Here is a 17,108-nt window from a genome sequence, read left to right as displayed (position 1 = left end):
GGGAAGCCCTTCCCTCCCTCTCCACCCGCTGTATTTGCCCTTCTCGTCCCCTCCTTATCTTTTTCTCATTCCGCTACTGTTTCGGATGGGATCGGGCGGGGTTTATTTTGATGTTCATTAAACTGTCAAACGGCTGCCCGTACTTAATTTGCATCCGTAGTTAACAGTGACGAAAGTTCAGGCTGAGGTTAACAAGGTATTAATGCACTTCTAAATAAGATTGGCCTCTTTGTATAATTGATTAGGTTTTTATTTTTGGGGCCTTTGCACATTACATTTAGGATGATAGATTGTCCTTTTACGCTCAGGGAACCTCTGTGTTTATGAACTGTTCTGAACATTTGAACACAGTAGCTCATAAGTGAACAACAAATATAATTAGTTTGCGTTGACTTGTCTTGTATGTGTCCTGAGTTATGGGAGAAAAAAATAAAACAAAAACTGTACTACACTGACTTAAAAAGAGGAGGAGAGACGTTAACATTTTGTCATATGCCAGTGTTGGATTCATGTGTTAATAGGTGGCCTAAATTTTCCTTAACCATACAAATCAGTGCTTATGAGTTTGCCCACTGTTACTAATGGATATAACAGTGCTATATCATTTCCATGCACATACTTTAGGTTTAAACCCCTCATGTCTAGCAGGTCTTTCCCACGGAAAATACTTCCCAAAGAGGCAGTTGTTTCTGTGTCATACAAACAAGATGACTTTGGTAGTTATCATAAGCAATGGTTGCCAGAAAAGTTGAAACGGAGATCTTTGAAAAGAGCAGCGCAGAAATATTACAGCATAGCAGTGCAGACATGAGAAAAAATAAATAAATAAAACATAAATATAAGAACAACGCTGCTTGTACGGAAGCTACTTAAATCAGAAAGCAGCCCCGTCCTCATAGTTTCTAGCTCCAGGTTAACTGACGGCGCCGCCCTCACAGCAACTGTGTTACTAACCAGCTGTAATGACACACTCCATCAATTCGGCTTTGCCTGCGCGAGGCTAGCTTGGTTAACAGTCGGCCGAGGTGCGGCATGAGAGTGTGTGTGTGTGCTGGCTATTAAAGCACTTGAGAATCAGAGAGGAAAGGACTCGCACTGCTAATGGATGTGTCTATTGATGTTCCCATTTAGCAGCACACTGTAAACGATAGGGCAATGATTGTGTTGAAGACGGAAGGAGGTGGAGGAGGAGTGGAGAGCGGTTTGGCTGGGCGATGATAATGACAAGGAAGGTTATTATTTGGCGCCCTGCGGAGTCTCTGCTTTGTGCGTGTGTGCGTGTGTGTGTGTAAGAGAGAGAGGCGCTCTTCCTCCATCTCTCTCGCTCCTGTCGCTCTCCCAGCCTATTGGCTATTATTCACTTCTCGCTTTTTCTCCCCAGTCTGCTCCTCTCTCACAACATTACTCACTGCTGCTAGTCTACATCCAATTGTGGCTGTCTCTCTCACACATTCACTCCTATTTCTCTTTTCTCAATGGCCTTCCCCTTTTTTTAAAAAAAAAAAAAGCGCATAGTGCAGGTATCTTTTGTGATGGCAGATAAAAATTGCAGAAAAAGAAGTCAAAGATGGAATAATGCAGCAGAGGTGGCCAAATAGTTTCTTGTTATGATTTTTTTTTAGAATAGCAGCTTGCCCTTGAAATATTGATTTACTCACCGGTAGATATTTTTTTTCCCCCAACTGTGTGTGCGTCCGTGTGTGTGTCCTGTCAGTTTCAATCAGCGTGTGTGTGATGAATATGAATACAGTCAGCCTGCCTGCAGGTTTGGCAGGAGACCACCTCCAGCTGGACTCAGACCCCTACTCAAGTGTGTCCGTGCGTGTGTTTTGTGAGCGCGGCTGTACACGTCAGCCTGCATCTGTCAGCGCCGTGACAACCTGAGGATGAAATAACGAAAAATATACAACATAATATGCCGCTTGGCACACGATGCATCCAGAGCTTTTCAGCGGAGAGGAAAGCGTCCAGTTTTGGCACAAGTGGGAATTGAACCCCTTGTTGTGTTTATTTAGATGCGCAAAGAGCCCCTACAAATTCAAATGTATTGAAATTAGATGGAGATGCATGTTTGAAACAGGTATAGCTAGTTTGGGTAAATTCTTGCAAATGCTAGAGGGTTTTATGTCTTTGTTTCAGTGCGCACACAATCCTGCCTTCCTCGCTTCCGTTCTCCCAATTACTGTAATCAGCTCCATTCTTTCCAGTCCAGCTTGTGTGTGTGTTTTCTTGTTGACTGCATATTGCTCGCTAGAAAAGTTAACACTGTTTAAATTTGTAAATATCTCCTCAGTGTAGTGAAGGTCCACCCGTTTGTCTCCCTGTGTGTGTGCGTGTGTGTCTGTAATCGCAGGGCAGCAGATAAAGAGGGAGACGCCATTCCAGCTGTGAGGAGACAGAAGAAGTCAATATAACACACTCGCACAAACACACATAGGCACGCACACACAGAGCCGGAGGCGCGTGAGCAGGTGAGCATTAAGTCAGGCAGCTAAACAGATCACGTCGCGGTATGATATCTGCAGACAGGCAGACAGAGGAGGCCGGTCTGTACCTGCAGGCAGAGAGCAACAACTCACAGCACCCTCGCCAGGAATTTCCTCCCCCTCCTGAGAGAAGGAGAGAGGGAAGGAGTGAAGGAGAGACAGACATAAACTGGGGTTTCCACTGAAGTGTTTTTTATGCAAGCCAAAAAGTTATAGGCTGGTTAGAAACTGGCTGGCAAATATTCTTTTTTTTTCAGATGCCTTCAATGTGACGAAGTATTTTATTAGAAGCAGTAGATACACATTTACTAATGCAGCAATGTTTCAGCTGAACATCTCGTGAAAAAAATGAAGAAGTCTAACACATAAAAAGTGTGTTAAAAACTTTTGGGTTTTTATATTACTTTAAATATTACCAAAATTAGTTCGTGAAGAACCTTGATGTCCTTACTTACTTTGATCACTGTCTTGATTATAAAATTTTCAGTAGGTTTTTCCTTTACCAGTTTTTATTGAGCTTTAGATTTTACATTGCAGCTCATTTGCAGCGACTTTAAAGCTACATTTACAGCTTCATCTCTGGGAATGCTTTTTTCTTCTCTCCTTTAAGCATTTTCTTTTTCATTTTCCACCCAGTTCATGATAAAAACTTTGTTTGCTTTTGCATGCCTAAAATTATCTTTACAGAGAGATAACAGGCTACACTTACAAGAGGGACTGTGAAATGGAAGAGAAAAAAAAAAACACATCTACGTAGGCAAAAAGTAGCACAAAAACTGTCCCGATATGCCCTCTCCTGTGGTCGGCCTGCATTTTTAACAGTCTCCCGTCACCTCAGTCGATGAAAGGATATCCTCTGACATTAAAAAAAAGAATGGCGCATTCACACGCTACTGTAATATCAAGTGCAGATGGTTCTTTTGTTGTTTCGGAGTAATTCAATCACCTCCTGTATGATCTGTCAGTCTGGAATTACTGCGGTGTTTTGACAGTGTCCGCAGTGCTAATTGTGAAACTTTGACAGTATCCGTTACACAAACTTGTTCTGCTAGTTTGCTTTTGTCAGCACTCCTTGGAGCAGCTTTGACATTTTTTTTTTTTTACAGCTTTCTTTCATTCACAATCTGCTCAGCATATGTGGCCTTTATCTGCGGCGTCCTGTATCACATTCATAGTAATTCCCCTTTGGGAGATGCCCATTACAGTTTGGGTTTTCTGCTATGCAGCTTCAATGACCCCACTGTGGGTTGTGTTGTTGCTCAAGACAACCTCGACAGTAGTTACTAAATAAGGGAGAGCCATCAGGTCACGTCTCCTGCACAGATTCTCCCTGGTCCAGTAATTTACTGCCCCTTAAAGTCACGAAGTTTCTCCTCTTCTCTTCCATCTACCTTTAAAGTGAAGTCGTTTCACCCATTAGGCAGATCGTCCATGTTCTGTGATCACCATGATTCCTTAGCCTCCTTTTTTCCTTGCCATTTTAAAGCTCTTTATATTTAGCCACGAAAACGCCTCCTGAAATTTTTACAAGTCACAACTCCCCCACACACACACACACACACACACAAACTACCACATCCACTTATCTAAAAATGATTCAGTGGTTAAATGTCAGAGCTGTCCGTGCCATTAAGGCCAACATGTTTGAAGGAAGGACACCCTTGCCTGCCCTCCCCCCCTCTGTCTCATCTTATTCCTCTCGCACTCTCCCTTCTCCTTCCTCTCTCCCCTCATCATCCGCCACCCCCCCCCCACACTCAACCCAGGCTGGTTTGAGGGCTGATGTGCAGACCTTGTCATTCAGATTAGGGCCACATTGTCAGCTCAGGGCCCTTCTCTCTCTAGTTGCGTGTCCCGGATCTTTCTTCCTACTGTCACCCTCGTCCTGCGGCCAGAGAAGACCTTATAAAGCGACATTCCTTCTCATCCACTTCTGTCAATTCCAACGCTGTCACTCAAATCACTGTTCGGGAGAGTGGAGAGAGGCCGAGTTAGCGGTGTCCCTTGCAGCAAGGACTGTGCTTTTTTGTCCGAGCTTGGCGTGACGTGTCAGCGGCTAGAAAACTGGATTTTGATTGAGATATTTTGAGTTGTGATTATTTTTTTGTTTTTTTGCTCACAAATGACGAGCCTTTCAGAGGACTGAGATACACAGGGAATGACAAGGTAGGAGCAGCTCTTGTGATCCAAAGGAGAAAAGAGAAGTAGCGCACTCTTTGCTGTCAGGCATGTAGTAGAAATTCAAGTCTTAAAAAAAAATCTTCAGATGTTAATACTCACAGGCCTAATAGTAAAGGCTATTAGAGTGTTATTTTTAACTCTATGTTTTCTGTTTGCAATGGGGATTTGGCAGGACATGAGATATCCACCACATCATCTTAGTCACTCCTTATCCTGCTGTAAAAAAGGTGCAGCACCATATTTATCATCCGACCACATCTTGACTCACTGCCACAGCTTTATTGTCAGGTCCTATCTAATTGCTACAGCAGCTTTGTGGCATTTGATTTTTCTGCTTCTCAAACTCTGCGCTTTTTATTCTCATGATGAGCAACAATGAGTCAGCAGTGTGTAATAAAAACCTTCGTACAAGATGGCGGACAGTTCCTTTACTGGTATCAGTGCAAGAAGAAAAAAAACTGCCCTAGTCTTCAGCCACAGTGCCACATCATAGCGAAAACAACATACGCTATTGATCTGGGTGAGTCGACGGTTTCATACCCAATGTCTTCCTCATCCTCCACCTTGCATGAAGCCCTCGAGGCATGCTTGTGCCTCTCTAGAGGCCACGCCGTTGTGCTTAAATACAGCATATGGCGACTAGCTGCAGCTTATACCCAGGTGCTGCGTTTACTAAAACCCACTATGAGTCAGGAGTTTCAAGATGACTTCCCTCTTCTAACTGCTACTTGCAGTGAAGCAAAATGGGTTCCCACAACTTTGGTGTCACAATGACCGCGTGTCAAAGAGTTAATAGTGCAAACAGGACTCGATGTCATTGCCACGATTCAAGTGAGGTTGGAAAAAGCTGCTTCTGTTTCTTTTTTTTGCAAGGGTTGTTGTTGAGGAGAGCACAGGGGACAGGAGTTCTTTTAATAATAAATCTAATAATACACTGCATTTTACAAATGTTTCTCAGCATGTTTGTTCCTTCCTATGAATCCTTTTTCATTCTCTTATTGGAACTGGAGCCCACACGGAAAAGATAGCATCATCAAAGTATGGTAAAACACTCATGACTTTTTCAGTGTCCTTCCCGCTCAGAGAATGAAAGAGCGATTTAGTGAGAGAGGGTGAGTGTTAGAAGCTTTTCCACCCACAGAGACGACTTGCTCCCTCTGCATCTCTAAGCAGACTGTCATCCCCGGTCACCATCAGGTCTGTTCTCGCCCCAGTGAACATTCAACGCTGTCGGTGAGTTTGAGCTAAATTGAAAAAACCATCGACCGTTGATTGTACCCTGTGGCCAGCCTTTGTCACTCTGTCTCAAAAAAGAAGAAGAAAAAAAAAAGAGGTAAAACACGCAGACACCTGCACACAGGCCTGACCAATGACTCCTGGAAAAAAATCACAAGAAGAGCACTGCATCCATCCTCCACAAACAAACAAACAAAAAATATTTTCAGCTGCCAAACCACAGCAAAGGTCACAATCAACATTCATTGCTGTCGGTGGGTTTAACTGTGTGGAAGAGCTCACTGAACGATGAATGCAACTGTGTCCCAGATTTCATCTGAACGTCACAAGGAATAGCGTCACGATATGCTGATGATGGCATTATTTATTTCTCCGCTTGCCCCCCCCCTTCACCTCCCACCAACAACAGGCGCACACAGGCGGTATGAATTGACAGGCAGTTCAGATTGCATCTCGATCACGCTTGCTGAGGCGTAGGGGTCCGAGTCTGGCTACAGAAGAGGAGGAAGAAGAAAAGGAGATGCAAGAGATAGTTGGAGGAAAATGACCTTTAAAGAAAAATATGGCTTGCATTGCATCTACGCTCTGATAAATGATTTAGTTGTTGTAAATATTACATGAAAAATAAACAGAGGGAATGTGTTGAATGGGAATGGATGCAAAATTATAAGTGACCTTTTTGGATTTAAAAAAAAAGAGAATGTTGTCAGTAAAGGTCATAATTTTATCAACCAGAATTTCAAAGATAAAACCACTCAACTGTAAGTATAAATGCCATCCATTTTTAATATAAAGTTAGTTTACGGCTTTGTAATGGTAGATGTGTAATTTTACGATCAACTGTTTTTTTATAATGTGGAATAAAATATTAATTTTCATTCATGTTTTACATGTTTTTCTGTCTGGCAAGCCATTAAATTATAGAACTTAGCTCATTTAGTATTTGTTATAATACTGCATGCTGTGTCATTTGTTGTTTTTCTATCAAATAAAGTCACCAGTTCAGCCTTCAATAAAGTGGTGGGTGTTTTTTTGTCGCTTTGTTCTTCTTTGGTTTGGTTAGAGGAGATGTGAAAGTGAGTGTGAAAGCCCCGGCCTTTAAACATTTAGAAAAGTTTTTTTTAAAATCTGCTGCAGATTAATGTTGCACACCACTGATCTATTGCTTATTTAAATCTAAGTATTATATTCAGTGGTACTACTGACTATTGAGAAGCTTTTTTTTCAGTATCAGTACTGATCTGTCACTACTTTGGACATTTTATATCAAGCAAATGGATGGCTTTCACTCACTTCAAATTTTACAGAAAGAAATGAACAATTGCTGAATTAAATATACACACATTTACAGTATGTCTTCATATAAATTATTACTTACTAGAACATAATGCAATAAAAAGACATACTAAATCATTTAAATACTGTAGTAAAAGTATACATTTTTATCTAAGGAATTATGTAAATCTTTTTACTGAAATGTCTTGGTTCAACAGATTATTACATACAGAAATAATAGCGCAGTTATGACAAACACAGCCCTGACAAGCTGTCAGAACAGTCAGCTCAGGTAAAATAAAAACAAACTTGTAACTAGCAATGACAGCAACGCCTGCAAAACTTTTCTGACTCAACATGCATTCAACAAAAATGCAGACACATCTTTTTTTTTTTTTTTCCACCGTTAATCTCGTCTCATAATTGCCTGAATTCACTCAGGCCTCAGTGTAGACTAGACTGCTATGTAATGATAACATTCATATTTTTCATTATCATTTGAGGTTAAATGGCATTTCATTTCTGTTGAAATCTAAGATGAGGGATGTAATGTAACTGAAATTAATATGAAATAATTAAAGCCAGCTGCTTATCCATGTTGCCAAATTGAAAACACATTTAAGAAAATATAATTAAAGAGATTTGTACAGTTCCAGTAAATAAATTTTAAGCATTTGTATTTTCATGAGCAAAATATATTTCCTACTGTGTGGCAGCTAAACTCATTTGTATTTCCACTACAAATGATTACAGCGACGGTAAAGTTTTCCACGAGTTTACCTGCTGGTGTAGTGCAGTTTGGTCTTTGAATGAATAAAGTGTGCTGATAAAGCACCCGTACATAACGAGGTACTGTGTGACTTTCAGTCTGCTAGGACAGTTAAATGCTTTTTACTGTAGGCTTCTGTTCTGTCCTGTCTCATCAGGAAAGTACCTGCACAGTATTTGAAATAAAAAACTGAACAGAGCTATTTCTGTATCATGACCAATGCTTGACCAACAGAAATGAGAAACGGTACTGGTTCAAGTGGAAAATCCCCCTGATGTGGTCTTTTAGTTTCATTTACACACCCTGGGTCATAACTATAATTTCAAGCTTTCCAAATAACCCTGTACTCAAGATATACTGTATCCTTACTTTAAATATTTTCTTAAATATACTGCTAATTTATGACTGGCCACATAACACAATATTTATTCTGCACATTTAAGCCCATTATCTCAAGAGTCTAAATTATGACGTGTGCATTAGAGAGCAACTACTCCATTAAGATATGCAGCCCTGCTCAGTTAAGTAATTTAATGTGTAACGGAGCCACGGGGCGGACGTCAGACAAGACTACGTTCAAGAAGACACTCACTGTAAGAACCACAATGATGCTTGTAAGAAATATTGGCTAACCACGAGCAAGGAGCTACAGATCTATGAAACTGAATGACTCACGATAACTGTAATTGAACACTACTGTTACCAAATTAGACGTGCAACATTTAACCGAGAAAGAAAATCAGCTCCTCCTTGCAAAGCAAAGATGCACACTAAAGCCTAAATTGTGTTTTTGTAGGACTGAGGCAACTGAAGCTCTTGTTGACCAAACTGTAAACAGGCACAGATTGTTTCTCAATGATTTACAGATGTTAAAATAAAGTTGTGAAATTAGGTTCTTGAGTCGGATGTTAAAAACTGGTATTAGACTTAAACACAATGTGCAGCTCTCCATAAATAACTGCATGCAATATTAAAATCAAACACACATTTTAATGAATCACATTAGATGAAGGCCAGCCACTGCATGAGGGGCCTGAGGAACAAAATTAATGACTGTCTTTGTCCACTAGAGGGACACCAAAGAGCCCGACACGGAAGAACTCACCCACTCAAGTTTTGTCATTTGTGTTTTTCTTTTTACTACATTTACATAAATGCAAAATAAAAGGAGCAAGAAACTACAGCAGTTACACAGGAACATAAGGATCACAATGAAAAGAGAGGACTTCATTACATGTATGCAGAAATGATTGTAATATTGTCTTGTGCATGACTGAAAGATTTGCTGTTTGACAATCAATCAGGAAAAATCATCAAACATAGCTCACAACGAAGGAGTTTTATTGTTAGAATTATGCAAACTGTAAAAAGTATTATTAATGGTTTGTAGTTATAGTGGTTATACGTAGTCTGTAATTAGTTTCATGACGTTCAATCCATATTAAAAAGTAAATGCTGCAGATCAGTTACTCCCCTACATGATGCTCTAATGCTTTGATTTTTTTTTTCTTTAAACTTGGGGTTTAGATGTAAAAAAATATATATATTTCTAAAACACAAAATGATGCTTTTAATGGTCAATATTTAATGCCTTTTGTGTAAAATAAAGAATATGTGCAGCTTCCAGACACCTGATCAACTGTATCACCCTGAGCACATAATGAATGGTTTTGAAGCTGCCCTGGACAGAAATGTGTCGTCCATGAGGGATTGTGGAAAAAACCTTTTTAAAAAAGTGACTTCAATTTGGTATTGACTTAACTAGCTATCAAAGTAGATTGTGGCACCAAATAACAGCTGCAACCACAATGATGTTAACTATAAAAAACAGTTCTGCTACTAACTTGGACAGTCTGCTGATCGTAACATTTTAAGTGCTGATGTTCGACCAACTTAAGCGTCTGATTTCTACCTAGTGTATCTCATTATACGGACATTTCTAAAAGAAACTGTATATACACTAAAGCCTAGCATAATAGGATGCTATCATATCATGAGCTTGCCTACAATGCTTTACAAAAATAGCACAACAAACAAAATGGAAGTCCAGCCATGTAAACAAGTTTTAAGACACTGAGTTTCTAAAACTATACACTTCCTTACTGATCTATGAAACCTATCATACTAAGTACCACTTACAGGCCTCTGCCAAACTTAACATCCACAAAATATACGCGGCGAACTACCTGGCTTCCTTTGTTAATAACACTCTCCCAACTTTTTTTCACTTTTTTAGAAAATATTTTTTAAAACATTTTGCATCGACTTGTTTGTGTGCAATGTGACACCGGCTAATTTGATTATACTGAAATACATCTGAACTGGATGTGGATTTGGAAAAGTAATTAATATGACAGTAGTCAAGAAGGAAAGGATTCAAATGGGAGGAATGTTTTTGGAAAATAACTTATGCCTACTTGTTGTGACTTCTGAAAGACCTGCAGTCTCACAGTTTTGATTTCCAGATCATGTTCATAATCACTTCCCTGTAAGTATTATTCCACATAAAGCAAGCAATGGAAAACAAGCAAGTTGATAGATATGATCAGAGGATGTTGCGTGTTTGATAAAGTGTATAATGCTGAGAAATGGACGGATCAAAGTTCATTTGTAGCAAAAAGACAATTAAATGTTGGGTAGCAGCTCAAGGGGTCTTTATGTTGTGAACCACACTGACTTTTAAGTGCACAATGATTCAAAGAAGAACTATTTTGTACCCTGAACTAGCGGTATTTCCCAATGTGCAGTGACATGTTGCTGCACTACATACCCCCCTCCAGTGGGGGTCACTACTGTCTGATGTCTGCTGGTCTGAGTTGCCTCTCACCCTCGGCCAGGAAGATCTGCATGGCCCGGTACAGCAGGTGGACGCCCAGGTCCCGTTTCTTCTTCGCCTGCCAGGTGGACACCACGCCATAAAAATCTCCTCGCTTCTGATTGGTGAGCATCTTCAACCCTGGAACAATTGTGAAATCAAGAAGGTTACTGACATGCTAGGCTAGTGTAAGATCAACAGTTTGTTTTCATTTGTATTTATTTACGGATTTTCCGCTGGAAAGTAACAGCCATGCCTCACACAGTCCGATGCAAAAATGCATCAAAAAGAGGAGAACTGTAGTCAGTTATAATTTAGATACTCAATATAATAACACGTCAAGGTCACTTGTGAGATTACAGGTAGATTTCACAGGTTTGATTTCTTAAAAATAGTCACAAAGTGAGATTATAGGCAGTAGTCGGAACTTTGAAAAATGTTCAAAAAGAAAACAAGGCTTGTTTTACTTGTGCATTGTTTTGTTTGTACTGATTCAGGGTAGAATTACGATTCAGTCCTTGTTTTTTGTTCTCATATCTTTTGGGATTGATGCAATGTAACGTGAGAATGTGCGCTTCACTTCTCTTTTCTGTGAATTACATTTATAGCCACCCTGTATTCTTAACTGTAAATTTCAATAAAAACTGATTACACAAAAAAGAAAATGGGGAAAACATGCCACATATATACATTTACAAAAATATCAAGGAGCACAGTTGACAGTCTATCAAATAGCTACAACATGTTGCTTCATTTGTCAGCTCTTTGATCATCCCATTGACTTAATTTATAGCAACTGCAAGCAACAAACCCAGAAGGTTACCCTTCAGGTAATGACTCCATTTTGTCTCATTTAGAAATCCCTAATGTTGCTCTTCACAACCACAAACCTCTCCTGCATCTTCCTCATCAAACTGTTTCAATATATAAGTTTCAAGTAAATTAGAATAAATAAATTAGACGTTAGAATTAAGTCTAAAGCTATGGTTTCAAACCTTACTACAATTGTGCTTATGATATTATGTATTAATTGATGACTATCAAATTATCATCATCATTAGCCTACTCCTAATCCCATACACACACAGCTGCCTCACACACAAACATCAAAACATGAACACACATACATTATCAACACATACTCTGCCTGAGACAATCTAATCTATAGCCCTGGACTCTTACCATATCACCACATACATCATCATAACTGCTTTGTGTTATTGTCTATCTGTCTGTTAATTGGTTTTGTCCCATCCCCCTTCTATATACATGTGCCACCCTTTTTTGCCAGCAGTCATTAAATCCTTTTACCTCTAACTATCACATTATATATTTTATGTGACCAACAATTTGCTGATAATTCCTATATAAAAGCAATTGACGGGATGATTCAAGACCCTGATACAAAGCAGATGGGGAATGTGTATCCAAACAGGAGTTCTCCAGTGGGTTACATCACCGTTTGCCACTTCACGTAGATAATTGGTGATGAGTTTCACCCCCTCTGTACTCACCGATGGCCTCTACCATGCAGGCCTCTCTTGTGTAAGCCTCCACCGGAATGACATTCTGGAAACAATGCAGAGAGATGACGCCCTGCTCGGCGTTCCACACCTGAAGGATGTGCTGCACTTTGGGGCACAGTTTCTATCACACAGAGAAGAAAGGGACAGTGATTTAGATACATGCGTTTATTTGACTTTAATTAGCTAAGACTGATCAGGAGGCGCTGCCTTACCTTGGCGGTCTTCTCTCCTTTGAAGTACTCTAAAGCCTCATACATGTGGCTGTAGGGGCGGGAGCGTTTTCCTTTGCCCACATAAAATATAGCGTGGATAAATGTCTGGAAACACTCCTGTGGAGTCATGGTGCGACTGCGGAATGGGAGGTTTTTCGTCACTCTGGCAGAGAAGAACAAGGATCCATTTAATTAGACTTTGAGGGTGAAAGGTGTTCATCTGTGTTAGAGAGTTGTGGGTGTTACAGTCCGAACTAAAGATACACTGGGAATTTAACATCTCTAAATGTTGAAGACAGTTATTATTGTTGATGTTACAGATGTCTGTCTATGTGTAAATTCTTCTACAAAACCAGCCAATAGCCTTGTTTCGTTAGTTCGTTACTCTGATTATGGGACAAAATATCAACGTATGAATTCCCAAAGCAAACTGCAATATGACAAATCAAATGGTTGTTTTTCATACACAGCATAGTCTCTTGTTCTAATACAAGCAGTTGGGTGTAGAAATGATTTTCATGCAAAATAGAAAAGGCAAAAAGGACATTTCTTTGTGCAGTCCAGCTCATCTTTCCTCAAAGAGCTTGCAACATTACCCCGGAGAAAACCAATAAAAACATAAATCACAAAACAGCAGACCTCGGGTCGAGCAGCAGGTAGTTGAAGCTGGACTTGATGATGCCCTCCCTCCATTTTCTGTTTTGATCTGGTTGATCAAACTGCTGGCACAAAGCCTGCTCATCGGCCTGGCAGTCAGGCAGCTCAAAGGTCCGCAGGGCCCGACACAATTCCGGACTATAACCTAAATCTACAAAAATCAAACAAGAGAACACAAAAAAAAATGATGTGCTGTGTCAGAGATGGGGTTAACAAGCTAAATGATAATAAGTGTATTAATATGCCTCATTCACTCAGTACGTCTAATCTAATCCGCCCACAAAGTGATGCCTTCTTGAATTCCCCAAACAGTGGTGGAGAGCTTCAACACGAATAATGAGTTCAATTTTCCATTTTCATGCTTCGTTAAAAGACTGATTTTACGGTCAACTAAAGGCCACGACTATTGCACTACTTCACAGGACAAACGTCGCTTGAAATAGTAACGTAATTATGACTTCATTATAAATGACATTTTTTTTGTTTCATTTATCTTCTCACACATTCCCCATCTCATCCCCAAACTGCTCACAATCCAAACCACACATTCAGAAATACTATCATCACCTAATGATAGCTTAAGTTAGCTAAACAGTAATCAAGAGCTGTAACTAAAGAGCATGAGTGTTACCTGTTTGTGGCTGCTCCAACTGCTTCTGGGGATGTAGTGACTGGGAGTTTGACTCCTGCAACAGGCGACACAGCCTTCGCATGTAGGTGGGCCTGGTGCGGCAGCTGATAGGGCCTGGGCTCTCCCCCAGCTCTACTAGCCTCAGCCTCAGCTCCTTGTCGGTCATCCCTTTGGTCTCCGGCAATAGCCTGTCATCATCCTTTTCTTCCTTTTGTTGCACTTTCTGAGGCTTCTTGTTCTCCTTTCCTGCGTTCATCATGTCCGTCTGCATGGAGCGCCAGTCATAAAGGATGGTTTCCTCGCTGCTGGTGGTGCTCATGCTGGAGCTGAGTGAGGTGTTCGACATGGGTGGGACGTGGATCTCTATCAGCTTGTGGCCCTGTTCGGTATCGGTGTAGAGGTACTCCACCGGTTCGTCCAGATCCTGAATGTGCGGACGCCCTCCGGGGGTGTAAGATAGGTTAGCCAGGTGCTGCGGCCTGCGGCAGCTGGAAAGCCGGCTCATGCTGTACCTGGGGGTGCAGCCAGTGCCTGGAGTGGAAGGAAAATCAGAGTCTTCCCTGGACCTCCGGGGGGAAAAATAACTGGAGCTAGATGAAGATGAGACAGACTCTGGCTGGGAGCTGTAGCCTTCAGTGATCCAGGCATCTTCACTGTTTTGGGAATCTACCTTGTCTTCACTTTCGTTTCTCTTTGTTGTTGCCTCATCTGTACTTGTCAGGTCATCAGTCAGAAGATCGTGGCCTTGCATGGCCAGTATAATCTCTGCAAGGTTTCTTTCATAAGCATCCTCTGAAGGGTCTTGGTTTGTCTCCAGTATGACTGTGTCAGATAGAGTCTGTGATTCAGAAGCAGAATCAGTTACGCTCTTGGAGAGGATGAGAGTGTCAGCTTGGCTATTGCTAACACTTGAACCAGCTCTGAGGGTGCTGGACTGTGTGTCCTGGCTATCAGCAGGCAAGGAGTCTCCTCCTGTGCTTTCCCCTGAATAGTGTGGTGTACGACAAGGTACGTGTGGTGAACTGTAAAAGTCTGCACTGCTTTGAGATCGAGGCGTCTGGCGGCGTGTCCGAACGGGTGTGGGGAGGGTCTCTTCAAACAGAGAAGAGGTGGCGAGGAGGCTCTCGGGCGTTTTGCTTGTTCTCATTGAGCAGCGACTCAATCTTGAGCGAGTCCTGCCTGTTACATAAGGGCTCGGTGTGAATGGAAGGTTGAAGATTTCCTGTAATGTCTCGGCTGCTTCATCCAATGGGGTGTCTGCCACTGGCTGGCCAATGCGACCTTCACTTTGGGTGGCCACAACAGGACCACTACATGCCTCAGACAAGTCATTGTTTGGGTATTTTACTTCAGACAGAGCCTGTTTATCACACAAACCTGGTAAATGTTCTGTAGTTTTTGAATCCATCTGATGTTCTGTTTGAACAGGTGGCAGATCTTGCCTTGTAAATTTAGAATCAGAGTCAGTAGAAATCTGAATCTTTCGGTCAGATTCAGCCCCATGACAAGCGTCCTCTACCTCAGGGAGTAAAAAATGTTTTGGGTGTGTAGAAGCATCCAAAGCACTGGTGTAATGGTCGCTCTCGCAGCTACTATAATGACTACTACCTGTCCCACTGCTACTGCTGCCAACATGAGACGGGCCTGGCTGTTCTGGTATATTCACCTGAGCCTCTTCTACATGTTCACCCTCCTGTTCATCATCACTGTCTTCCAAAACACAGTGACTGATGACCGTTTTCTCCAAGTCCTCCTCTGTGCTCTCACTGCTCTCCCTGCAAAAAACATAAACGTGATCCGGCGATGTGACGTCAATGCCCTGCTTGTGTAAAACAGTGGCCATGCGTTCTGAATCCAGGAAGTCAGAGTATTCAGACATGTCAAAAGGTAAGCTGCCGGTGCAGTGGCTGCCATCGACAGCAGGCTGCTGTTTGGGAGATTCAGAACTAAAAACGGGGAAATACTCATCAACGTCTCTGAAGCTCACACTCTTACGGCTCGCTCTCCTTGAGGGAAATGCAGGGAGAGTGTCTCTTCTGGAAAGAGAGATTCTACCATCAGCTGTAGCAGCATGTTCATTTGCTTTCGATGTGGACACACCCTCGTCAGTTAATAAATCATCCTCCATAAGAATCGGCATCGCAGCTGCAGGTCCCACTGCAGACATACGAGTGCTTGATAGTATGGAGGGACCTTCAGATGCCCAGTGTGAGGAGGAATTGTTCCAGTCCTGGCCGTGATGCCTCTTAGTGTCCATATCAGAGAGTCTATTATATGATATTCCTCTGCAATTTGGCCTTCCATTAATGTTAGACAGGTTGAAAAATGATGAGCGCCTTGTGCTGCTCAATGGGGCTTCACCAAAGTCACTTATCATAGAGGAGTGGGAACTGAAGCTGTACTCTGATTCAGGATAGCTGAATGTGTCTTGGTCTGAATACACAGCTGTGGAGAAACAACAGAGCCATATAAATTAGCACAATTCCTACATTCCTACAAAAGGTAAAAAATTATGACTAAGCAGCCAAATTCTTGACAAAAAAATGCTGTAAGCCATATGAACTAGCCTTTACACTGCCGAACAGATTGGCATATGATCAGTCTTGTATTTATTTTTATTTGACTGTAAAAACAGTAAATGTTCCTAGCACAATTTAGGCACAAATTACAGGTATCAACAAAGTATTTATTTGCCGTAGTTCCTTATATATTTAAGATACACTATCCAAGATCAATACTAGTAGAGTCCGATATGTGTGTTTTTGAAATTTCAAGGGATTTATTTAAGCTATCAGTTGAGATTGGTGTGAATTCTGGCTGAATAAGCATTACTGTAATATACTGTGTATCCATGTAATTTCTAACACATCTGGATATGCATTGTTTTCCTCAAGTTCTACAGGTATGAAACAACACAATTTGAACGTATTAACTTTGCATTCAAGTGGTATTTTTCAGATTAAGTTTTTAAGTATTTGTTCTTCTAGCCAATTAATTTCTGTGTTTTGTTTTGCTGTTTTGTACTCTCAACATTATTGTAAGTGAGAGCATGTCTTCAATGACTCCTCAAAATTTAAAGAGGCAACAGATAGCATATTTTCCTAAATATATCATTCATTCATTCATCTTCTAACCGCTTCATCCTCTTGAGGGTCGCGGGGGGGCTGGAGCCTATCCCAGCTGACATCGGGCGAGAGGCAGGGTACACCCTGGACAGGTCGCCAGACTATCGCAGGGCTGACACATAGAGACAAACAACCATTGACGCTCACATTCACACCTACGGACAATTTAGAGTTATCAATTAACCTAGTCCCCAA

General features: G+C 41.2%; 1 protein-coding gene across 1 annotated transcript in view; it reads right to left on the bottom strand.

Annotated features, from left to right (window-relative positions):
* Positions 1-9,042: 9,042 nt before the first annotated feature.
* ankle1 (ankyrin repeat and LEM domain containing 1) overlaps positions 9,043-17,108 on the bottom strand; it is a 12,048-nt gene continuing 3,982 nt past the window's right edge. Inside the window, exons 5-9 of the mRNA XM_050054889.1 lie at positions 13,789-16,233; positions 13,140-13,308; positions 12,501-12,663; positions 12,277-12,409; positions 9,043-10,903 (exon numbers count right to left, since the gene is read on the bottom strand). Coding sequence (XP_049910846.1) covers positions 10,737-10,903; positions 12,277-12,409; positions 12,501-12,663; positions 13,140-13,308; positions 13,789-16,233 — 3,077 coding nt within the window. The 3' untranslated portion in view covers positions 9,043-10,736. The remainder of the gene's footprint in view (positions 10,904-12,276; positions 12,410-12,500; positions 12,664-13,139; positions 13,309-13,788; positions 16,234-17,108) is intronic.

This window comes from Epinephelus moara, chromosome 10 (genome assembly GCF_006386435.1).
Source record: "Epinephelus moara isolate mb chromosome 10, YSFRI_EMoa_1.0, whole genome shotgun sequence".
Lineage (NCBI taxonomy): Eukaryota > Metazoa > Chordata > Actinopteri > Perciformes > Serranidae > Epinephelus > Epinephelus moara.
The sequence above is the reverse complement of the archived record's forward strand: the minus strand, read 5'-3'. Positions and strand labels throughout refer to the sequence as shown.